The sequence below is a fragment of the Puccinia triticina genome, chromosome 9A, assembly GCF_026914185.1.
Source record: "Puccinia triticina chromosome 9A, complete sequence".
Classification (NCBI taxonomy): domain Eukaryota; kingdom Fungi; phylum Basidiomycota; class Pucciniomycetes; order Pucciniales; family Pucciniaceae; genus Puccinia; species Puccinia triticina.
In genome coordinates, this window is record NC_070566.1 from 2,725,080 (window position 1) to 2,750,718 (window position 25,639).

A 25,639-nucleotide genomic window follows, 5' to 3' on the forward strand; every position below is an offset into this window, starting at 1 on the left:
GCGACCTCAAGCGCTTTCTGGCTACTCTGCTCAAGCCCAACGGAATGGACGCAAAAGATTTTGAAGCGCTGAAGCGCCGGTTGTCGGATTTCTTTTTACAAGCCGGAAGATTGATGAAGCGGGGAAGTCCCCTACCTCGCATTGTATTAACTAGGGGCAGGCTAAATCCACACCAAAAAATTACTTCATCCACTCCAAAAATGGAGTGAACAGTAGTCCACTGCAACTTTCATTGGAGTGAACCATAGTCTACTCCAAATTTTGTTGGAGTGAACAAAATTACACTCCAAAAAAGCCTGTTTTTTGGAGTGTACCCATGATGCACTCCAAAAATTTTGGAGTGAACCCAATTCCACTCCAAAAATATTTTTTCCAAAGTAAAATGATTCATTTTTTTGGAGTGCACAGACGTTCACTCCAAATTTGTTGGAGTGGTTTTCCACAATATTCTAGTGAAAGAATTCAGGGTTCTCAAAGAGGAACAAAACCTTATGTCAGCATCATATGTGTATTTAAAATACATCTAAAATGATGTATGTACAATTCTTTCAGTTTCTACAATGACTAAAACCTTCACCAGAAATAAATTAGGGGGGATTCAATTAGGTTGATTCATCTAACCTGCATACTACTGCTATAAAGTTTTCCTGGTACTCCATCCCAAGAACTTGGAATATACATTTTTCAAAGTTACAAGTTTCAATTATACAGATTCCAAATTGCATTTTTTTTTAAATTTGAGAAGCCTTAATCCACTCCAATAAATTTGGAGTAAACATCTGTGCACTCCAAAAAAAAAAAATGAAAAAATCTCCCTTGAAAAAATATTTTTGGAGTGGAATTGGGTTCACTCCAAAATTTTTGGAGTGCATCATGGGTACACTCCAAAAAACAGGCTTTTTTGGAGTGTAATTTTGTTCACTCCAAAAAAATTTGGAGTAGGCTATGGTTCACTCCAATGAAAGTTGGAGTGGACTACTGTTCACTCCATTTTTGGAGTGGATGAAGTAATTTTTTGGTGTGGATTTAGCCTGCCCCATTAACTATCCCGTCAAAACAGCACGAGATACTGACCAGGCTTCACAAGGATTTGGGCCCCAGGGGCTCCACAGAGACATATCGTCGAGTCGCAGAGCGTTTTTGGTGGCCGTCGTTGAAGGAAGCGGTGGCTAAGTGGTGTAGGAGCTGCGAAGCGTGTCAGAAGAGGGACCTGAGGCGCCCGCAGGAGCTGCGCTATCCCACTGGCGAGGCTACGGTTTTTGGGCGGGTGTCGATGGCCGCCGTGCATCTCAAGGCTGGAGGCGCGAAGTATTTGATAGTGGCGCGGGACGACTTCTCAGGCTGGGTGGAAGCCAAAATTCTCAACAACCTGACGTCAGAGGCGGTAGCCTCCTTCTTGCAAGAGAACTGGACGATGTGTCACGGTTTGGCTCAGGCGTGTTCGACAGACGGCGGTTCCGAATTCGGTGGTGCGTTAGCTGAGATGTTGCGCGCACTGCCCGGCCAGCATTGCGTATCTACTCCTTATTACCCCGAAGGACAAGGCATGGTAGAGCGTGGCCACGGACCCCTCAAGGCGGCTTTGGTGAAGTTGGTGGGTGAGAGCAGAAAAAACTGCCGCAAATTCCTACCGCTAGTTCTGTTTGCTGATCGGATCTTGACAAAGCGGACCACCGGCTACTCTCCGTATGAGCTAGTTTTCGGCCAGCGGGCCGTCCTGCCTTTGGATATGGAGATTGAGTCGTACCTGGGCGTGGACTGGGACTCCGTCAAAGATACGGCCGACCTCCTAGCGGCCCGGTCTCGTCAGCTGGAGCGCAGTGAGGAGACGAGAGGCATCGCATTCAAGAAGATGATGGACGCACAGGGTGACTTGGTTTGATATTGGGAGGAGAAGCACGGCTCAAGGATTCGCGAATCACTCAAGCCCGGCAATCAGGTCCTCGCCTACAACCGGTCACTGGAAGTGCAGTGGGGTCAGTTGTTTGCGCACCGATGTAACGGCCCGTATCGCGTCGTGGAGCAGGTTCAAGGCGGTTCTTATGTCCTGGCGGAACTCGATGGCACGGAGCTCAAGCGCCGCTTCGCCGCGGATCAAGTAAAAAGGTTCTTTTCTTGTGGGGACATTCTTGACCAGAAGTAAGTTCCCCTCCAAGTATGCATCTCCCGGGTAGTTACTACCGCGTATTGTCAAAACTCTACTTCTTGCCACGCTCGTGAGCACCGCGGACGCGCCTGGTTGGTTTCTTTTTGTTCTTCTTTCTTAGGGCTTGGATTTTCTTTAGGCACGGGCATTCAACAAGCAGTCTAGGGACAGACTGCAAGTCGTGGGTGGATGTGGTGGACGGATTGGTACACGCGTAGGATTAAGACTTTATTGCGCGGGGCGCGCGCCAGAGGAAGTCAAGATTCAAGCCTTCAGCCCTCAAGGCCTCCTCAAGTTCAAAGGCGCCGCGTGGCGCGTCCTCAAGGCGTTTCAGGTTTTCTTTCCCCTTATCCCTTCTTTTCTCTTGTTTCTTTGTTGATAGTTTTGTTTTCCTGTATTTTCTTTTATTATGGTTGCTATTTTCTTTTCTTATCTGCGCGTCTTGGTTAGGTCTTGGATGAGGAGGGTTGGTTTTGTTGTTTGTTTTGTGTTCTCTTGTTTTGTTGTAGCGCGCGCGTGCGCGCCAGGTTGTGATGAGCTGTTGGTTAGATGTCACAAGCTACAGGGTTTGAGTTCAGTTTGAACTCCGGCTTTGGAGCGGCATGGACCCCCTCTGAACCGTATTTTTTTTTCAGTCTTCCATCAAAAATTCAAAGTTTAAGTCTTGGCAATTGTCTGCCCGCAAGTCTCCCATCTTTAAATTTCTTTACCCCGCAAACGCCGATCTCCTGCACCTCTCTGGTTTAGATCACAACCCCGCCGGCAGTATTCCCGGCTCTTTTCTCAAACAAAACCGCCGACGCACATCTCCAGCCGTTGTAAAATCTAAACCCCCCCCCCTCAACGCTACACAAATCACCGCGCTCACTCACGGCCAAGCATCACCGGAGGGCATACGCAAGCTATTCATTTCTTTTCCATTCCCCTCCCCCAACTGCCGCCGGCCTAGCACCGGAAGGAGTTCCTCAACGTGGACTAGGCAGATCATCTCAGGCTCATTGTGGAGTGCTGAAGAGGTCTTTACGTTGCGGAAACCCAGTGCCGATAACCATTCAAACTCGGAGTTATCTTAGAAAGGAGGCTTAACACCTATCCTTATCAGGTGTCACACTTTTATCTCGACAGCTTCAGTTAAGCTATAGTACTTGTTAGTTAGCTTTAATCCATATCTGAAGGTGTTCCTCAATGCTGGAGGGTATTTTAAATCACTGATAACAGTTGATAAGTGCTTGGTGATTTGGTTGATGTAGACTACAATGTTGAATAGGCAAGACTATCCAGTGATGGAAAATTGAAGTGTTAACTCCTGGAAAATGCTGAGGACGTGGGCTAAATCACGTGCTAAGTCAATATCAGACTTATCCAAGTGATACTTGCGCTCAATACCATGTTGCTTATGCTACTGCCACTCAAGGCCGTGAGGATGTGAGATTGCACAGTCAGCAATCTTAAGCTGATACCAAAGTCAATGGAATAAGGACAACTTAAATTACAGCATTGAAGAAAAACAGGTTTTATTACTGTGACCAGAACCAGAACTAGAAGATATGCAAAGTTAGTTTAATGTAGATAAAAAATGAGAGAGTTTTTTTGGAAAGTGATTTTGAGGCATACCACAATGAGAGGAAGATTTTGGAGGAAGCAGAACAGATATACTGAAGAACACTAGATCAAAGAGGTTCAAGTAGTAGACACTGTAAAAAAGAAGAAGAAGGTCAATGGAGGATCGGGAGATTAGTCTTGAGGTTGATGATTAGTTGGTGAGTTTATTGCTTTTCTCACCAAATTGGAAAGAGCCAATTGATGTATTTGAGGGATAGAGAGGGCGCAACAAGAACGACGGAGGACAAGCTTGATGTGAGTTCAATAAGATTTTTTCGGCAATGAGAGTTGATTAAGAGGGGGATGAGGGATAGGAGGAAGAGAAGAAGGGAAGGAAGGAACCAAAGTCAAAGCAAGAACTTGAGAGGTAGCAAAGGCCAAGCAGAAGGGGCAATGGAGATAGTAGGTCGGAGGTGTGACTGGGGAGAACTGAGGACAAAGTCTTCTAAGGATTGGTGGAGAGTGAGAGAAAGACCCATTTTTATATTCAAGGAAGAGACAGGCCAACTTGTGGTTTTGAGATATGTGGCATTGAGTGTTTCAGGAATGTAGGAAGAGGCTGAACTGAGTGTTGAACCGTTGACCCGAGTGGGAGAGATTTTCAGAATGTGTTTTGTTGCTTGGAGGAGATGGACAAGAAGGAGAGCAGAGCGGGGAGCGGAGCAGGAAGTCAGAGCAGAGCACCTGGATCATTGAGAGCGGAGTGCAGGGAGAATTCCAACAAGCATCACAGCAAATGATGCTTTTGAGTTGAGCAAACAATGAGTTCCACCAAGTACGTACATCTCTTTCCACACTGTGAGGAGTCTGACACTTGTGCTTTTGACAAATTGCAACAAACTCCACCCTCAAATTAGGAGAGAATTGTAACTTCTTAGCAATGGCTCAAAACTGTAGAAACGAGATGGTAAGTTTAAATGAGGGAGTGTTCATGCTGTGAAGAAATTTACCTTTGCCAGTGTGAGTTTGCATCTATTAGGGGGTTTCAAAGTAGACCCACGTGTGCATGCAGGTCACTTTGCATAACCCAGTTTTGCGGGGAGACTGCAAGTTGACGTTCAAAATTTGAGTTTAATGCCGGCTTGCCTTACTTTGAAACCCCTTATATATATTGGTTGTATAGGTATCTCTTTTGTCTTCTTCACTTGCTTGTTCAATGTCAGCTATGCTGAGAGATTTACCGTCACCATCTTCTTGTTCATGAAAAAATTTGCCCTTGCTCTCTTCATCTATGAGGTGGGTAGAAATATCACTGTTGCCCCGGGGGAGAATAGAGCAGCATCCAACATATGAATTAATAAAAAGATTAGCCACAGGCGGAATGAGAGTGGCACTTACTGTCTGATTTGCTCCTTGGTTTCATTGTCTTCAAATTATGACTAATCTGAGCCGTGATTTGCATTAATTGAGGTTCTTTTATTAGAAGTTCTTTCCTTATCCTTATTTCCAAACGGTGTAAGACTCAAAAGGTGTCGTGTGACCCTTTTGCTGAATGGCGAAAGGTATGGATGAGGTGCAAGCTCTGCCCTTCTGTATATCAGAAAACAAGACCACCAAGGTAAGCTTGGCAATTTATTTTGTGATAGGATATGTTCAAAGATGAGATATATAAGAGGATTGTTGTCGATGTCCAAGGTTGATGGGGTTACTGATGTATGTGATAGGTGACGGTGACTTGATGTCTCGAGTGGGGCTTGAACCTAGGTCCTTGGCCTGGGGGGTATATAAGTTCAGAAAGTGAGGAGTGATGAGGGTGAGAGGGAGCTAAGCTCAACCAGGAGTGGAACCGGGGACTGGTTACTGGTGAAAGGTGTGTGACTGAGCGGTGATATGAATTTCAAATAAAGTGTGAAAGGTTTGTGAAACTGAGTGGTGATGTGAGCTGATAACTGTGACATGGATAGATAATATGAGTGATAAGTGAGTAGAGAATATCCACTGCCAGATGGCATGAGGAGGGAACAACTGGCAGGCAGAGGCCTCCTTATATAGACAATGATGAGGGAATTTAGCTCCAGGGGAACAGCTTTGAGGGAATTTGGCTAGACTATCTACAATGCGTCCCTTTGATATGCAAAGAGGATCATATATATTCATACAGGGATTTTCCAAGATCAAAGATATGCAAATGGAAAACAAACATATGCAAAGGAAAATAGGAGGTGAGAACTGATAAAAGGAAGGAACAGAAGTAATTCATGTGCTGTATGCATTATGCCAAGTATGGTAGCCAAGGGTTGAGTCTGTGTGTGAACCCGCTTGGACTGGTGCGTGAAAGGGATGATTTGCGTATCTTCTGATCCGGTAGAGATATGAGAGTGGTTTCAGTGGGTGACTAGGGGTTATTTTGGTCCTAGATTTCATTTCTGATTTCCATTTGGCCGTATCTTGAGGCGTTATGTGAGTACACATAAAAGTTTGAATTTTTCCTCCTACAAACACAGGAATAATGACCACATCCTCCCCCAACTTATTGACTGTCCCCAGTCAATTATGACTGATAACTGTGTTTGTTTTGAGGTTGAGGCTTGATTTGGCTTGAGAGTGTATTCTTGAGTTCATGGTTTTTGTATAGGTATTTTTGTGTTTTGTGGAGAGTGAGACTCGAATTTATGGGTTGAGGCGGAGGCTTGAACCGGCGCCCTGTTTGTTGGCTGAAATTATTTTCATACTGAGGTTGAGGGTTGAAACCGCGCGCTTGTGGTGTCCGGTTTTGTTGGGTTTGGTGGGAATTGAACCCAGGTTATAGGTGGTTGGTTGTGGTTATGCCCCTTGGGTTTTGAACCGTGGTCCTGTGGTGTCCAAGCTGCTTGTAGCGGCTCCTGCACAGCCGGCAGTGCGCGCTGGTTGCCGCTGTGCTTGCTCGCGCGCCTCGGGTGTCGAGTAGTCATCAGGGGTACTTGGTTTGCGTGATTGGTCGCGCGGGCCTTGCTGCTGCGCCCGCAGTCGCGCTCTGCGCGTTCTGGTGACGTGTGCGTTTCTCCGATTTGGAGTTCGAGTCCGTGACAGCACCTGTGATATCCCTTCAGCTTGTTTGATCCCGGCTTCGAGCAGCTTCTTCCTCATCCTTCATCCCCACGTCTACGACCCACTCCTTGTTCTGGCCGCGGTGGTGCTTAACTCTTAGGTAAGTCGTTTCCTGTTCGCATTCTTCTCATTTCTTCTCTAATTAGAGCATCCTCTCCGAAGATTCGCCATTGCTAGCGCTTTCTAGTTCGTTTACAAGAGAGAACTAATTGCCCGCTTCCTTTTTTTATTCACTTTACTCGTACATTCAAACAAAAGGCCCGCCCATATGCATATCGCATCCAAATGAAATTTGACTGGAATCCTTGTTATTTCTAACGGAACCGCTTCGAAATCGACTCCTATTCTCTCCTTGTCACGGGGGTCAATGGGGTCCCTGTGCAAGGAGAGTATTGTCCGCTTCAATATTGATCCTCAAGAGATAAAAGCGTTTTGTCTTCAGCTCTTCCGTTCCGTCCTCAGTCTGCACACCCAGGTTTCCCTTATTGATAGCTGTCTTCAGATCTTTATGCCTTCCACTCGCCGTCGTTCTCAACGTGTCTCTCCTGAGGCTCCCCCCTTTGTGGTAGATTTTGATTGTGGTTATGGCCTATGAGTTCTGTGCCACAATTCTGATTGTAATCCGTTCTTTGCTTGTTCCCCAGCCGGCTTGTAATGCTCGTCCTTCTCCTCCAACCGATAACGTACATAACTTTGCTCGTCCTTCTCCTCCACCCTCCTCCTTACTTATGTTATTGTTTCCCTTTTGTTTAGTCTGAGTTTGGGACCATTGTGTCTTCGAACCGTCTCGCAATCGATACCACAGTTACTTTTGGAGCGGTTGGGGAGCCTGTTCCTAGCCAGAAGACCTCCAACAAATCGGTAAGTTCACCAGTTTCCCTTCTTTTGTGTCCTTGTTTCTAACTTCTTTGTTTGTTGTTTTCCAGGACATGGATGTTGATCCTGCCGCTGGTCCCCGCCATGCTGATGTGGTGCCCAACTCGGTTCGTTTTCAATCTTCTCTTTCTTTTCCTTGGGTGATACTGATCTTCGTTATTGTTCCCAGGTCGATTGAGTTCAGGACGGAATCAATTTTTACCCCATCCGCGGTGATTGGTCCCCGGCCTGGGTTAGCAACTCCTCCATTCAAGCTCCTCCTGGCTTGGCCAGCCCGGTATATCCGCCGGTCTCCGATTCCTCCACTAGCCCTTCCAGTGTTACTTCCACCTCGCCCGCCAGTTCTCCAGCCCCCGGAGCGACTGCAGCGGCTCTGATTGTTGTCGATTCCTCTACGGAGGGGACTTTAGTTGATGCTGTCATGAATGACCCGCCTCCTTATGTGGCTGACCGTGTCGATCCTGCTGGAGCTCTCCCTCGTCCAAATTCACCCATTGAGTTTGGTCCAGTTACTGATTGGGCCACTGAAGGTCCGCCACCTGCTCCGCCGGCCGTTTCTACTCGTCTGATTAATCTTGACCTTCCCCAAATTCGCCGTACCCTTGTGGGTGACCATACTGTTCCGTTCGGTACCCAAGTCTACCAGGAAGAAGACTTGCTCGTCATTTTCAACCATATTGCCGACGACTTCATCCTTCACTGCAACCAATATCCAGCGTCCACCCTTGGCGAGCTTGAATCTCGTATTACTTTGTTTCAGAACTTCCAATGGGCGTTCACCGCCAATCGAGCGGTGTTCCTTACCACCCACGCTGGCTACTTCTAGGTATGTCCCTTTTTCTTTTGTTCCCTGACTTGAGTACTGACTGTTTCTTCTTCTTTTCGCTTGTTGACTGTTTAGACCCGGCTTCGATATCGGCGGCCAAAAATGTGTTGACCTCTGAAAACGAATCCCTTCTCCGTTCCATTTGTCCTTGAGAAACTTGTAAAGCCTTGAAAAAAAAACCTTCCCTTCTTGTGATCCTGTGTCCTGCTTGTTATACTGTCGTCCTGATTGTACTGTTAAAGACTTTAAGTCCCTGCTTCCTGTGTTTGCTCCAGCTTGTCCCGAGTACCAATCCTATGGTTGATATGTCTGAAGATTGCAAGTAAGAAATCAAGCCTGATTCTTCTATTATTTACTTTTTAAGAGTGGGGATAAGTAAAACTTAAAAATTTTGAAAAAAAAAAAAAAAAAAAAACTGAGACTTTGATGAGACTTTGAGACTGATAAGAAAGAACCCCCTCCCCCAACTTTGATGGTTGTCCTCAACCAAATTGAGAATGATACTGTTACATGGTAAAAGATCCTCCCCCAACTTAAAAAAATGAGTTTAACTTCTTCTTTTAATCTTTTTGTTTTCTTTTCTTTTTATATTGTTTTCCTTTTCTTTTTTCTCTTTTTTTATGTTTTACCTTCTTGATACTGTTACAACAAAGAAATATGATTCATTCTGAGCTTTGCGACCCTTCCTCGGCGTCTTGGTCCGAATCCTGATCTAAATCTTTGACTTCATCCTCCTGAATTTCGGTCAATAGCCGTCCTCGTGGATAGAATCGTTTGATATGTGATGCTGCGTAAGCCCTTTTTAGTTCTGTTCCGTCCAGTTCTTGCAAAATGTAGGATCCACCACTGAGTTGCTTCTTAATTTTAAAAGGCCCGTTCCAACGATGCGCAAACAGCTTTCCCCATTGATCCTCTAGACTTTTATTGTAAATAAGAACCATTTCGCCCGGGTTTAAAGGTTTCCAAAGCCGGGCCGCCATCTTTCTGTCCCAGAACCTAACTGATGATTCTCGTGTTTCTTGAAGCTTCTGATGAGCTATTCCTAGAATTTCCTCTCTTCTCTCTAGTTGCCAAGTCCGTGCTTCCAAGAGTTCCGCAGTTGTACTAATATCTGTCCAATTGATTCCTAAATATGTATCCATTTCCAGGTCCACGGGTAAAACTGATTTCTGGCCAAATACCAACTCGTATGGTGAGTATCCTGTCGTCCGCTTTGTAGAGATCCTGTCGGAAAAAAGTACTAAAGGCAGATATTCCCGCCACTTTCCCCCAGACTCCCCACACATTTTTACCAAGGTATCTTTAATAGGTCTGTGCCCTCTTTCAATCATGCCATTAGCTTCTGGGTAGTAGGGTGTTGTTGGCTTAAATTTTGCTCCAATCTTTTCCACAGCTTTGATAAATTTGTTTTTAAATTCCGGCCCGTTGTTGACGGTGACTGTCTTGATAGGGCCGTACCGATAAACCCATTTGTCTAGTAGGAATTTCCCGATTTTTGCTGCTGTCAGTTTTTCTAGAGGCGCCGCTTCTACCCATCCGGATAAATCGTCCCTGGCTACCAGTAAGTACTTGTACCGCCCTGCTTTGATATGGCATATGTCCAATGCTACACAACCAAACAATGTACTTTCCCCAGTCGGATTTCGGATTTCTCGGGGAATTAAAGAGTCCCGTTTCTGGCATGCTTCACAGCTTTGGACCCAAAGTTTCACTCGTTTCTTCAAACTTGGCCACCAAAATCTGCAAACTAGTCGTTGATAAGTTTCTTCTAATCCTCTATGCCCTAGTTCCTCGTGGACGCTTTTCAACAGCTTGAATTGATAATCTGTATTGGATATCACTAGTTGTCCCATGGGTGCGTGCCGCCTCATTAGTTTCTGGTCCTGCACAAAGAAGTTAACTGATTTTTGTTTTAATTGTCTGAAATCCTCTGGCTCCATCCCCTCAGGCTTCTTCAGAGATAACAGAAAGTATTTAAGGTCCATCCAGAATCCCGGCGCTTCCCATTCTTGTGGTTCCAATGATGTCTTCAGAATTCTAAACTGCGAACAGACTCTGATTACCGGTGCGTCCTCGTCAAAATCCTCTTGGTTTTCATAGAACTCTGATTCGTCTTCACTGATTGGCCTTCTGGATAACCCGTCCGGGAGGGTAAATGTGCTCCCTTTTCTGTGTACAATATCGAATGAAAAGAGTTGGATGAAAGATACCCAGCGCGTCATCGGGGCGTTTGGGAGTGATGGTGAGTTAATCATTTGAATTAATGACTGTGCATCCACCTGGAGTTCGAAATGTTGACCCCAAAGATATATCTGTAGCTTCTTTAGAATTCTTGCCACCCCGCAAAGTTCTAATTTCGGTTGCGAGTACCGGGATTCTACAGGTGAAAACACGATGGATTTGTAAAGTACCGGACGATCTAGTCCTGTTTCTAGCTCTTGTTGAAGGAGAACCACGCCGGCCGCAATGAAGCTTGAGTCTACCGCTAACTTAATCATTCCCACATATTCAGAGTAATCTAGTTTCTTCAAGGTGATTTCTTCTCCGATAATCTCTTTAAGTTTTTCAAAGGCTTTGTCACATTCTTGACCCCAGACCCATTCTACGTCCTTTCTTGTGAGTTTCCTAAGAGGTGCCACGATTTCGGAAAGGTTCTTGATGAAGATTCGAACATAAGTTACTATTCCCAAGAATCCCCGTAATTCCGTTACATTATTTGGTGTAGGCCATGTTGATACTTTATTCTTCTTGTGCGCTGAAACACGCCGTCCTTCTTGACAGACCACGTGGCCAACAATATCCAAAGCCGGAACGCACACTGCGAACTTCTTCCCCGAGATCGTAAGTCCTGCTTCTTCAATTCTGAACAAGATTCTCTCCAAAGTAACCGCATATTCCCAAATGAATCTTCTGATTCCTGAGTTTTCGTTTAGGACTTTGTTATTGTATCTGCTGCTAGGCCCTTTGATTCCTGCATCGTCAATGAATACTCCAACGTTTCCTGGTATTTCGTCTTGAAGGATCCACATCATCTGTGCTTGCTATACTGCTACAGAATTGGTAGCACCTTGAGGGAGGCGAGTGAGTTGAAATCTTCCTAGTGGTGTGTCAAAAGTGGTCAATGGTCGTGACTCTTCCGCTAATTCTTGTTCATCGTATCCGCCCATGATGTTGCCTAGACCGTAACAGGCCCTTCCTGCAAAGGATTCTACAAATTCCTCTGCTGCCGGTGGTAATCCTGCGTCCTTGATAGTGACTTTATTCATTTCTTGCAGGTCGTGGACAATTCGAAGTTTCCCGTCCGATTTTGCTACACAAAAAACTGGACTCGAGTAACTTGAGGTTGACTGTTCATATAAGCCTGTCCTGATTCGTTCCCTGACTAACTCCACATACTCGTCTTTTATTGCAGCTGGAATTGGGATTGGTTTCTTCTGCCAAGGCTGATGGTCTATGACTGGTATCACGTAAGGTAAGCCGTATGAATGTTTCAGAAGTCCTCTCTCCGCTGGGCAAAATGCTATTGCTTTTTCTCAAATTGTGATCAGGTGTTTAAAGAGTTTCAATTCTTCATTCCAAAGCCATCCTTCAGGTCCGAAATTGACCATCTTTAATTGTTCCTCGGTTACTTTCAGCGTTGGCTCGAATTCTGGTGGATTTGGTGTGAGTGGGGTTTTGTAGGGGTCTCGAGAAAGGTCAGGCCTTTGAAGTGGTGGGTTGAGTGATTGAGGAATTGCTTCGTTGATTGGTCTGATCTTCTTCCCCACTGGCTTGTATTTTGTCAGACACCAAAGCCCCCCATCCTTCCAGTTCCGACATAATTGCTCCTGGAACGAGATCTGTAAGCCTTTTGCTAGTAGATGCTGCAACTGGTTGGTGGAAAACCTCGAAGTTGATTTGATTGAGCATAGGGACTGGCAGATTATCGATTCTTCCTTCTCCATTTTTGGGCGTCCTAATTTTGCTCCCAGTTCCCAACTCTTCTTTGCTCCCGTTTTGACGTAGCCACTGATAGATGAAAGGGTGATCAACAGTATTTCATTGAAGGATTTACAAATTGATGTACTGATCTTTGCTAGCCCTTTGACTCCCTCCACAATCATCATTGTTAAGGCCATTATCCAACATAACAAAACCTGTCCTATTTTGAGCCCTTGTGGAACCAAGCTGAACCCAAACGATCGTATATTATTTGCGCCGAGATCCCTCATGTTGTTCCAGCCCCTTCCTTGTCCTACTTTTGCAAGAGGTACTGATACTTGTCTTCCTTTGTCACCCAGGAACGTGAGAATTTCGCCTGTCTCCTGGTATCCTAAAGTGCATTCGTAGTCTAAAAGGAAGGGTCGTCCAAGGATGCAATCTTGAGCTTTCGGCGATACAAACAAGTGAGCTGGCCCTGAGAATCTTCCTATGGTTACCGGGCAATTTCCCACTACTCCTTTGATGTCGCATCGCACACCGCCTACCCCTTTCATTGGTATGTCCACTGCCACAACTTCTAAATCAAGATTGTGTGCTACTGAGGTAGGTATGACATTGACCATGGATCCTGAATCTATCATGAAATCGACCTTTGCTCCATTAATTTCGGCTGAAACGTATCCCAAGGCGCAGCTGTAGTAACACGGGTCCCTCTCCTCTTCCTGGTTATTGAGTTCCATAGGTGCTACTTTGGTGTCCTTTGTTGAAATGTATGTGGTGTTTGATTTTTCTGGTAACCTGCTCTGTAACTTGGAAATAATCTGGGCTGTGTATGCCGGAGAGATTGCCGTGAGCTGAGCAAATGTTGTTGGTATCTTGACGTTGTCTAGTTCCTGGAGTAGTGTTTCTTCCGGATTCAATTCCTTCCCTTTTTCAGCTAGTCCCTTCTCTTTGCTCCATACTTTCTCGACCATTTGTCTTGCTGGGCTGCGTACCGGTGTTTCAGGTTCTTCTGCTTGGTCAACATCCATTTGTTCCTCTTGGCCGGGCTCCTGGATACTTACGTTTCTTTGTCCTTTCTGAGCTTCTGACCTTGTCATTGGATGAGATTTAAGTTAATTTTCCGCCCCCAGGGTTGGTGGTTGCCACTCAATTATTTGTGCGGAGGTTTTGACTGGCTGCAAATTTTGATGTTCCTGAGCTGCTTCTTGCATTTTAGGGTCTGCTGACGCGGTAGCTACAACTGTTCGGATGGGCCTAGTTGGATTCCAAGGAATGTGCTGGCCGTTTGGTAAGTACCAATCCTTCCCATTACGTTTTACCAAGCCTTGTGCTTCATCTTTCAACATTTCCCCGCACCGAGTAGTGGAGTGACCTTCCCTATGGCAGTAGTAACAAGTCTGGCTTTCATAGAGCGGTGTTGAAGGTCTTCCATTCCCTCGTGAGAATTCTGATCAATCTGATGGCCTTTCTGCCGGACGGTTTTGGTTGTATGTAACTGGGACTAAACTTCGCATTTGTTGTTTGAGAGCTGATATCTCTTGAGTGAGTTCTTGAACCTGTTTATCTGCTACTTTGGAATTAGGCGTGTTGGTAATCATCTTTTCTCGTCGACGACTATCTCCCTTCTGAGTGTCCATGGTTTTTTGCATGACCCGGTTTGAATCGGCAAAGCTTTGTACATCTACATATCCATTTTCTTCCGTTTGGATTTCCAACTCGGCTGCTTCTATCGCATGGTCCCAGAGTGGCGGTTTGTTACTTCCATCCTTCCCCTTGGGTAGTCTTCCTTGGCTGACAAGCGATCTCCGGATATTCTTCTGACTTTCTTTTGAAAATGCACTTAAAAATAATAGCGAGGCATCCTCTTTTTTGTTTATGTGCTCATTGCTGACTAGATACTTGAGAATGGTGGTGAATTTCCCAAGGTATGCTTTGTATTCTCGATGACTGCTAAGTTGACCTTCCCTGGAGTATTCTTCTGCTAGTTTGATTAGATCGGCTGTGGTGTATAGAACTGTGTCGTCCAATTCGCCCCACGATTCTACCATATCTTTTCGTAACTTCTTCCAATCGCATTTGTCGTATCCGTCCATCGCCTTGAGTTCGCTTTTGAGTTCTGTTGAAACTGCAACAGCCCAGGGTCCATTTCTCTCCCTGTCACACATCTGTCACTCCTTTTTCCTCCCTCCAGATGAATATGCTTGTTCACCTTCTGCCCACAACTTGTCACTCAGTTGTAACAGCTACAAAGTCTGCTCATCTGGATAATCAAAACTCCATCAGCTCCTGCGCGCTTTTCCCTGAGACCAGTGAGTCTCTTGTAGTGAGGAGCCTTTTTCCTCCTCACAGCTAGCAGCTTGACCTCTCTCTGGGGTTCCTTCTCCTTTTTGGTTGCCTCAGAGCTTTTCTCCTCTAGGCCTCAAACCTCAATCAAGCTTTTTTCCTCAATCCTCATCTGCTCTCCGGTCGTCTTTTCAACAAGTTCCTCCGTCTGCACAAATCGTCCGATCTGTAACGCCTTATCGTAATCTGTTGCCTGGTATTTCCTTGCTGCTCTCTTGTATCGTTTTAAAAACTTCATAAAGTGGGTCCCGTTGTAGAGCAATCCCGGGTCTTTAATAATTTTTGGTGCTCCTCTTTGCATGACAGGAGGCTCGTCTTCTTCTTCCATAAGTCCTTCAGATTGGCGAACATTATGCATCCCGTATCCCTGAGCTTGTGGTCTAGGTCGACTTTTGTTCTGAGGTGTACCGGAGTCTGATTCATTTCCGCCTTCCTCTTGATCTCTATACGTGTTTGCCGGTCCTTTGCCTTTGTCTGGGCGTGGTGGTGGTAAACCGGTTTGTGGATTCCAGTTTGAAGTGTTTGCAAAAAATTGGTTTCTCGAAGGAGTTTCTAGAGGAGCAAATCCGCCTTCCAATTCTGGCATGTTTGTCAATGGTAAGCCCATGTTGACTTCTGTTGATTTTCTGGTTGTTCTAAAAAAATTCTATCTGTTTAGTATTTATCCTGCTAATCTGTGATTTTCTCGATTATAAATGGTCTCTGGTCTCTTTACCAGGGCAAGTTGAGGGTTTTATTCCAAATAACTAATAGTAGCTGGGAGGGTTCTTCTAATAGTATACGATTATCCAGAGTCTATGTCTGTCCGGCTTCTTCAGGTGCAATAACCTTTCTTCCGAGCTTCTAATCGTCCGCTTCCTTTGAGTGGTGCTCCAACGTTCTCTTCTAACAGGATCCTAGTTATCCAAATCTTTTGGCAATCTTCCGTCTTCTGGTATATAACTGGCTGCTTTCTTCAAGATACGTCCTTCAGTACTGGTTCGTTGTTCAATCTTTATTCTTCAGAGATGGTGAGTCTTTTTCATCGCTGGATAGTTTTTTTCAGTAGACTAGTTGATCTTCAGAGTAACTGAGTTATCCGTTTATTTAAATGACAGTAGTGGCTGATAGATTTGTTGTTCTTTCTTCTTATTCGAGTATTTGACTAATTTGGTTGACTTCGTTCAACAATCCAATTATACGGTAATCCAATCACGTTGGGGACTCCCTTGTAAGACTCAAAAGGTGTCGTGTGACCCTTTTGCCAAATGGCGAAAGGTATGGATGAGGTGCAAGCTCTGCCCTTCTGTATATCAGAAAACAAGACCACCAAGGTAAGCTTGGCAATTTATTTTGTGATAGGATATGTTCAAAGATGAGATATATAAGAGGATTGTTGTCGATGTCCAAGGTTGATGGGGTTACTGATGTATGTGATAGGTGACGGTGACTTGATGTCTCGAGTGGGGCTTGAACCTAGGTCCTTGGCCTGGGGGGTATATAAGTTCAGAAAGTGAGGAGTGATGAGGGTGAGAGGGAGCTAAGCTCAACCAGGAGTGGAACCGGGGACTGGTTACTGGTGAAAGGTGTGTGACTGAGCGGTGATATGAATTTCAAATAAAGTGTGAAAGGTTTGTGAAACTGAGTGGTGATGTGAGCTGATAACTGTGACATGGATAGATAATATGAGTGATAAGTGAGTAGAGAATATCCACCGCCAGATGGCATGAGGAGGGAACAACTGGCAGGCAGAGGCCTCCTTATATAGACAATGATGAGGGAATTTAGCTCCAGGGGAACAGCTTTGAGGGAATTTGGCTAGACTATCTACAATGCGTCCCTTTGATATGCAAAGAGGATCATATATATTCATACAGGGATTTTCCAAGATCAAAGATATGCAAATGGAAAACAAACATATGCAAAGGAAAATAGGAGGTGAGAACTGATAAAAGGAAGGAACAAAAGTAATTCATGTGCCGTATGCATTATGCCAAGTATGGTAGCCAAGGGTTGAGTCTGTGTGTGAACCCGCTGGGACTGGTGCGTGAAAGGGATGATTTGCGTATCTTCTGATCCGGTAGAGATATGAGAGTGGTTTCAGTGGGTGACTAGGGGTTATTTTGGTCCTAGATTTCATTTCTGATGTCCATTTGGCCGTATCTTGAGGCGTTATGTGAGTACACATAAAAGTTTGAATTTTTCCTCCTACAAACACAGGAATAATGACCACAACGGCCGGACAAAGGTTGAGGATATGGGCGAAATAGTGAATACATTGTGGCTTGCCCCAAAAACTTGGCCACTTGAACTTCTTGATCTCCCTCACCATGACTTCATTACTCTTTGCGTTGTTGCTGAGAAGACCACAGATCTAAATATCAAAAACATTTGTCAGTTTCAAAGAAAGGGAACAAAAAAGCTCCAGTCCTGAATCCTGAATTTCTCCACGGCTACACCAGGAAAAAACAATCATCACTTGTCTGCAAGTGACATAGCAAAGTAAAAAGGGGCCTTTGTACTTTCTCATGTCACTTGTAGGCAAGTTATCATTGTTTTTTCCTGGTGCTAAACAAAAAGTATTGGCCAAATACTCACCGGTGTGGATGAGAAAGCCAAACAAAATCTAGTGGCATAGCCTCTTGTTTCATATCAGACTTCTCATCTTGTACTAATTGATAGATTACCATGCCCAAGATATCAAAGCCGTTTTCTGACTGCCAGGCGTCTACTCCAATATATGACACTCCTTGTTTCTCCTACAGATATAAAATATTAGAATATTAACAACTGTAAAAAGAAATTTTAGAACTGGACTCAATTTGAAAACAGTGCAGTAGTTGTGTTGGATCGCTGAGTGGAGCAAGTTGATATCCTTTGATATATTGTGCGGTTGTGGTGAATGCTTGACAACTGTTGGATGGAGAATTACCTTGTGACTAGCATCTACAAGGGCTGAAAACAGCCGAGCAGCTTCAGCACACCATATTGGGCAGAGTTGGGGGACCTAGAAGAATGTAGAATGTAAATTTCCTGATCTCAAGACATGAAAAGTCCGGCTTACCTCCTTCATATGGATGTCACCTATGCCTGTAATGCCTAGAGAAGCCAAAAATTGAGTGGATTTAGCATCCTTGTGTTTGCGCAAGCAGATTGATGCATTTTTGTTGAGATTGCTGCAAGAGGAATCCCCCGTTTGTCAATTGATTTTAGTGCCACATCTGATGCTGAATGTCAGTCCAAACCAAAGGGAACAATAAAGATACAAATAGAATATTTAACTTACAATTTGCATGGATAGGTGATCATGCGCCTGCCGTTCCTGTCTAGTTGATTGGAAAGCTGGGTTATGTGGTAAAATTCATAGCTTGTGCTCCCGCCATTTTGCCCAATCCTCTGAGCTTGTCCTATATTAATATAATATTAGGGATGAGCTGTTAAGATGAAATCAATGAGTTTCTTTAACTCACATAGCTCTTCTTCATTGGTGAGTATTTGACTTGCGGTAGGCGGTGTCTGGGTACTGGTTGGAGAGGTCATGTTTTCTTGTTGTCTAACAGTTTGGCCCGGGGTTTCTTCTTTGTCTGTTGTATCTTGGGTTGGATATGTACCAGGTAATTTTGATTTTTGTCTTTTGCGGTTGAGAGCCATTGGTATTGCTGGTGCAGGTGCCTGGTGGGTTGAGGAGCAAGAGGGTGATTCCTGGTGGGTTGAGAAGCAAGAGGTAGTGGCGCAGCAACAGGGATAGTTCCCATGATTCCCCCAACCCACATGGAGCTGCGGGGCCATGATATGTGCTGAGCGGTACTTGCGGGGGTACCTGGGTACCACACCGCCTTTCCTCCAAAAAGTAGGCACCTGGCACCACCTGGCAGGTACCATTCAGGTGCAGGTGGTACCCGCAAAGCGGTGCCATGTACAGATTGACATTCTTTAATCACAACAAACCTTAGATTTGAAAATAAACACTGAACTCACTCTCAACTCTCACATAACTGTCATTAAACATCTTCATCTGGAACAGACCAGTCCCATCACTTGATTAAAACTTTCCACACGTAGCTTGGTGTGTCTCTTTAGCTGATAGCCAGAAGGGCAAAGTTTTGCATCTCCATCATCCCCTTCAGCATTTGGCAAGAGGGTTTCAAACCCACTTTTTAGTATTACAGTTTAGTGCCTCTAGCAAAGTTAATAGTGCCTCCAGAAAATTCAATAGTTCCTTAGGCTTTGGCATAGTTAATAGTGCCTCTGGAATGGTTAATAGTTGTTGGAAGTGCAGCTAGCTAGAATTGATGATTGTACAAGATAGAGTGAGAAACAGCCTAAATAGTCTATGTATAAACATCTGTGACAGGGGTTGCAGTTGAGATATACAGCAGTGTCACAACAATAGTGCCTCCAAGTGTTAATAGTGCTGGCATAGCACAGCACAGAGTTTTGGAGGCACTATCAACAGTTCTGGAGGAATATTAACAGTTCAGGAGACACAATTAACAGTGCTGGTGGCACTATTAACTGTGGCAGAGACACTATTAACTGCTCCAGAGACACTATTAATTGTGCGGGAGGCACTATCAATTGTGCCATATGCAAGTCAAAATGTGCTCTTCAGAGGGTATTCTGCCCCCTATAAAACTTTTGTGAGCTTTGGGACACCTGTGACAAGGTTTGGGTAGTTTTCCTTGGTAGGAAATCCAACAAATTAGACCCGCAGTTTCCACCCCTTCCCTGGTGCAAGCTAATGCCACATGTGATCTCCAGAGGGTATTCTTCCCGCTGTAATATTTTGGTGGCCTTTGGGTACCCCATGTGGAAAACCTTTCTTTATTTTTGGGATTTTTGAAAACTTTGATTTCCAACTCCCAAAACAGATAGTGCAATTCAACTTCCGACTCCCAAAACTGCCCCAGGTCAATTTTCAGTCCTGGGGACCGGGAACAGATGTCAAATTTGGGTCTCGATGCATTTGGGAGTCCACAGTCAAATTCTTGGGAGTCAATTAGTTAAGCTTCTAAAAAGTAAGTGCTCTTCGTCTCAACGTCTCAAGTTCAAGTTTAATGAAGGCTGCTCGCTGATAAACCAATAGAGTTCCTCTTGTTTGCGCCGTAGTAATGTATGTTCTTTCTTATCTTTACACTTATTCAAAGGACTTATGTTATGTGTCTGCAATGACATGTCAAATCGCATCGAAATATTTGGGTTATCTAAAAAACCACTAGCCTCTCATTGATGAGTTGTATAACACGGAAGCCAAGAGCATTTCGGTAGAGGCACAGGCATATCTTATATTTGACTGAATACAACTGATGAGCGACCGCCAACAATAACCAGCCCAGAAGTCGTGTGAAAAATAGGAAATGATTAAGCCCAGCAAAGTTGGATAACGTGGCTCCTTTGTTCTAGCTGCATGAGTTGTCGAATAATGATATGTGTGGAAATCCAGAATAAAGGGCAATCGTCAATAGCACGTCAGGGGCCACAAGGGCAAAAAGGGAGACGCTCTAGGTGCGTCCCGAAGTACTGAGTACTACCTACGGTTCCGATTCGGTATGAGGGGGCAAAGCAATCTGAATCCACAGAGACTGGGTGATGTGCAATGCATTTCCTTCAGACGCCCGGTTGCTGGCTGGTGCGTAAGCGACTCGGACTGTGTGAGCTCAGTAGTCGTAGGCAACTCGACCACCGGCAAAAACATATGGATACTGTCAAAAACAAGCCGGGTCAGGATTTCTAACTTTTAAATGGAACATGCAATCTGACCCGTACCTTGAATTGATACCAGTTTCTGAAAGACGTAAGTATACATAGATACAACGAGAATGTCTCAGCTCTAGGTCGCCCTCAAGCAGTAGACTTCAAGCACTTACACAAAGCTTTGTCGATGTGCGATTCGTGGGATCGTTGCCCAAGAACCACCCAATAGGATATTGTGCTCTCCATCAAAGAAGTCTTTCGAATAACCGGGATATAATTCACTAGGTTTGAAGTTCGGGTGAGGTCCAAAGGTAGTAGAAGTCCATTCCCAAACTCCGCCGTTCCAGCCTCCTCGCCAGCGTCCATCTATTCCTTTCCGGGGCCTCTGAGGTGGTAGGGGATGCCAGTTGAGGAATCCGATTGGATTTTGGGCTGACAGGCTGATCGGGTTGTCGAAAAGGTACAACCTGAGCTCATCAGCAGTGGGCAACCGACCGCCTTTCCACTTCGCGAAACTCTCTAACTGGCTTCCCGATGCTTGCACTGGCCAGTGCTTCGCAAAGTTGAAATGGATTCGACCATAAATTGTCTTGATCTTGACTTGATGTCTCTTCGATTCCTGATCGCTAGAGTCGAATATATAACCCCAAGATTCAGGAATCGCATGATGAGGGATGGGCTCGGAGTCAGAAAGGCCTTGGAGCACGAATTCGAGGTATTCCTGGTTGGTGATGGTTGTTGCTTCGAGCTTGAAAGGCTTAACCTCCACCTTCCTCGATGGACTTTCGTTATCCCATCCATACTCGTGAACTTCCGAAAAGGGTTTGGAAGAATCATCTTGTTCCAAGTCATCATGTCCAACAGTGAGTATTTGCAGAGTGGAGTACTCAATCAGACCGGCCTCCCTACTCTGAGCTTCTACTTCTACTGCGGAATCCCATTCACGAGCCAAAGAGTCCCAATCAGGTGGTGTGAACTCAGGTGGATGATTGACAAAATGAGTCTGTTGTAACATGTAAAGCAGTGTCTCGAGATGCATTGCCTCGTGCTCGTATATCTGCGAATCGCGATTTTTTGCCATCGCATTGAGCGCACGTGATAATGAATGTCTTGTTTGCAATTAAGTTTCGGGAAGAGGCTTCATCAGTGACTGACCATCGACAAAACCCTGCCCAGTTTCCTTGTCAGTCGAATCTTCCTCCCCGGTTCTTTCCCGAGTCCGTCATAAACTCCGGTGAGCCTCGTTCGCAATTTATCTCTGAATCGAAGCACTTCTTCGAGGGATGGCCATTCACTTTCCTGGTCGGGGAACGGGGAATGCTCATTGCATTTGCTTGGATCTTCCAAGTTGGGATCGATTCCGCGTTCGAAAATCTGAGCAAACCAGTGAGGTTCCGTCGTTGCTGCGTCGAAGTATCGACTAAGATGAATGTCTGCAAACACAGGTATGTGTCCCAGGTAAACTGGTAAGGGAACAACCAAGTGAACGAAGTAAGTGCATCGCTTCACGTATCCTGACTTGGAATGACTGGCTTACACAAGCAAGCATGTCGCAAGTCGATGGGTTTTTGATGCAACATATCTTTAGGAATCATTCCTATCGTTACGGTGTCCCATGCTTTCCATAATGTGATCCAGTCTGACATCGAAGGCAATCCCCCACTATTTGTCGGGCCAAATTCCCCTTTGGATGGCTCGGACCCTATCGACACATTGCCTCCCTGAGGATCTAATGAAGAGTTCATTGGCCATCAGATCAGCAGACTGAAAAACAAACAAAGGTGGGGTGCTTCTTCTTACTAGGAGGCTTGCTTGCGGGTGTGAGCTGATGTGTATCCGATATCCGAACTGGCAAGGAATGTTTTGAGTTTTTGGCCCATATCTGTCGGAGAGACTGCCATCCGGACGAGTCTTCCTTCTGGATTACTGGCAGTTCAGCCGAAGAAAGTGGATGGTCTTCCGTTGAAGCCCATGGCGGCGTGCGGACAAAGTGGAAAGCGGCGCGTTCTATGAGGTAGAGGGTGTGTGTCGGGGCAACTTGATCAGGGGAATCACTCCATTTCTGAATGACTCGCAGACCCGCTTGATCAAACAATCGATATGCGTCGTCTGGTGAGAACTTGTACGACCTTTCGATCAAGATCAATTCGCCCGCCTTGATTCGGGTGGAAGTAGCTTGAACTTTGCTGCCAATTCCATCGACGGGCGCGACTTTGAAACTAATGTCGCGCTTAGCCCGCAAATAGGCCTGTTGGTATGAGGAGAAAAAACATTGGCATTAAAAACTTAATCGGCTCCAAAAATTTAAACCCAATTGAATGCTTCCACCCCATGCACGCCCCCAGTGGGTGACGGGTCGGAAAGTCATGTGAGGGATCGATATCATTCGATTCTTAACTGACTTCGTTCCGATTCATTCCCACGTTGTATCGCGATACATAGTTGAAATCTTTAGGGCTCAAGACAGATTCCGGTAGACCGAGATGGCGAGCGACGACTGCGACCGCATTCAGGATGAATTTTTTGGTGACTCCTTGCCGATCATCATAGGCTAGCCGGACCTTCTCTGCCAGCTGGCAATTGTCGATACCGATCAGCGCTCGACTGTCACGATCCAGTGCTCGACCGAGTTCATCTCTCAAAAACTCAACGGCTTCTGCAGGAGAAAAGTTGCCGATCGAGGATCCTAACCAAAGAATCGCTTTGCGACATTCGGTTTTCCCAAGCTCGGCGGTTTTCGCGTGACTGGTCGTAGTCAACGACTTGTAAATCCAATCCAGGCCTTGGGTGTAAGTCCCGCAGATACCATGACCTTGAACCTGATTCCCGACCTCAGGTCCCACTCCACTATCTTCCTGCAGTTGGATCGCCGATAGAGTCGAGTTTAATTGTTCCATCTCCAGATCGAGCTGCAGATTCGAAAAGATAAGGTGCATGTTTTGAAAGCTGTCAAAAATTGAAATACTCACTGCATAATATTCTGCTTGCGACAAATGTGGCACCGTTTGATCTGCCCCACGAGCTCGCAGGAGTCGAGCCACATTCTCCAATAGATGTGAGGTTTTTTTTAAAGAACTTAACAAATACATCCACAAAACAAATTGGATCAGAACATTGATTAGGAGAGCAGATTGGGAATAAGCAGTTAAAGGACCAGGAAGAATTGGCGACTGACCCTGCACCCAACTCGATCGTTGTAAGGGAGAAACCGGTGGCGTTCGCCGGAGAGGACGAGAAGTCTTCATAATCTGCCAGCTCAGGGTGAGCAAACCTTGACCCACGGAACGCGGTTGGATGGCATATTAGCGTGAATGAAGCCCATAGGGTGTAAAGCACCTGACAGTAGCGCTGAGACAAGACGCGAGACTCAAGCCAAGACTGGTTTGTATAACATAATCAACTTACCCGTCCACATGCACCTGATTAATCAATTTCCGTTGATCTGAATCTTTTGTTACGGGGCTTTCTCCACGATTGGGCGTTGAAGAAGTGGGCATTCCACCGAGGCGACACGCCTAGCCGGATGCAATCTCATCAGTTGGGTAGCAAAAAACCGACAGGTACAAGGTGCTAAATTCCAAGGTGTGAAAAAGAGGCCATCGCACTCGCAGGCAGAAAAAAAGTTGCGAGTAAATCTGCGTGCGAGCAAGGGAAGAAAGCTCCACTCACGATCTCATGGCCCTTGGCCCGGAGGATTGCTAACTCGGTGGCAAAAGGCTTCATACGTTCAGCATCAGCAATATATATTTCATTTCATCCAGCTGTCCAGACACCCGCAAAGCAATCCGACAAAGGCATTCTTTCAGGATTTTTGTGTGAGCACTCACATAATAGTCCTCAACTGCCGTGATTTGATCATAAATGTCCAAGCCAAGGTTATCATCTGAGTGGGCCGAAAGAGGTTTTGGGAGGATCAGCCACACAGGCTTGATATGAATTTCCACTGGGATGTCATGAATCTGAGATGTGTCATCATGGACCTGGAACCCCATCAGGTTTGGCCCAGGCCGTCCCAAATCACGAGCGAAGGGACAAGCGATAAAACGAATAGAAGAATATCATGACGGCTATGAGGGAAAGCTTTATCACACACATAAAACCACTAGTAGTTACCGAAGATGTTCCCAAATACCCGGAGATTTTTGAGGGATGGAGGTGGAACCAACATGTCCAAGTTCAGAATCCATGGGACGGCCCAGAGGAAAAGAAAAAAAAGCGAACATATATCAATCAATTTATCACAATCAAAGACTTTCCTCTATCATTTATATCACGCAAGAGAATCCTGCTGGAGGTCCCAGAGTCTGGGTAGGGATTGGATTGGATTGTGATCTGTCCTTGCCACTTCCGTCGATGTGATGCAGTCCCTGAGGCTTGGTGCTTAGCCAAGTCCAGAGACTCTTCCGTAACTTGGCCGTGGCACGGCTCGGTCGCGGTCAGGCCGCACGGGGGTGGATGTATAATCGAATTGACTTGACATATTGGAGCCGAAAAACCGATGGAGGACGAACCAGTGGAGGCATCTGGATGATGAACTCACCGGTGGGTATAACTTTGGAGTAAGCAAAAGAGCGATCATCCGGCGCTGGACCGGGAACCAAAAGCGTTCGCCTGTTGAGACCCTCGACAATTTCGCGGTGTAACGAAAGCTCGGTTGAGCTGTTCGATGAGTCGCTGCCTCTCAGGTCAATAATACGAGGAGATCGCATGCCATTCTCTACATGTCTTGTTCCACCGTTGGCTTCGCATGGCGAATTAGATGGATAGGTATTCATCTGGTCCGACATTGAGCTGCGAATCTGATTCCTGGGGAAACTGAAGTATAGAGACTTTGTCTGGTCATCGGTCAAAGGTAGCTGGATATATCATATACGTAACAACTGACTCGGCACTAGTAAACCGAGGACTACGCTGGAACACGCCCTCTCAGCTCTGCAAGTCCGTCCAGGGGATTTGTGCGAAGTATTCTGTATCTGCGGAGGGCGAGGATGGTACTATATAGACTGTTCAGTTACTTGGATGATCAAAGGCAACGAACCGGGGTAGAGATGTTTGTACAGCCAACGGATTTCTGTGGACGTGGATAAAGAACTGCACGAAGGTTGCACGTACCTGAAAGACGCTCCCTTTTGTATCTTTCACACTGTTTTGCTCCTTGGGGGGAGTCCTTCCTTTTTTATGATCGCATATTTTGACATTTAGTTAGGTCGTTGGCGACGGCT

The 25,639-nt window shown here is 45.5% G+C and overlaps 1 protein-coding gene across 1 annotated transcript; it reads right to left on the reverse strand.

The window, feature by feature from the left end:
- Window positions 1-20,380: 20,380 nt before the first annotated feature.
- On the reverse strand, window positions 20,381-25,204 carry PtA15_9A275 (uncharacterized protein; the record flags this gene model as incomplete). The annotated part of the gene is made up of 13 exons (XM_053172467.1): window positions 20,381-20,425; window positions 20,490-20,508; window positions 20,591-21,474; window positions 21,573-21,880; window positions 21,955-22,146; window positions 22,218-22,665; window positions 22,820-23,326; window positions 23,387-23,492; window positions 23,593-23,688; window positions 23,823-23,932; window positions 24,087-24,134; window positions 24,245-24,300; window positions 24,958-25,204. 13 exons carry the CDS (start codon window positions 25,202-25,204, stop codon window positions 20,381-20,383), a joined length of 3,066 nt encoding a protein of 1,021 aa, XP_053023705.1.
- Between the last annotated feature and the right edge of the window lie 435 nt (window positions 25,205-25,639).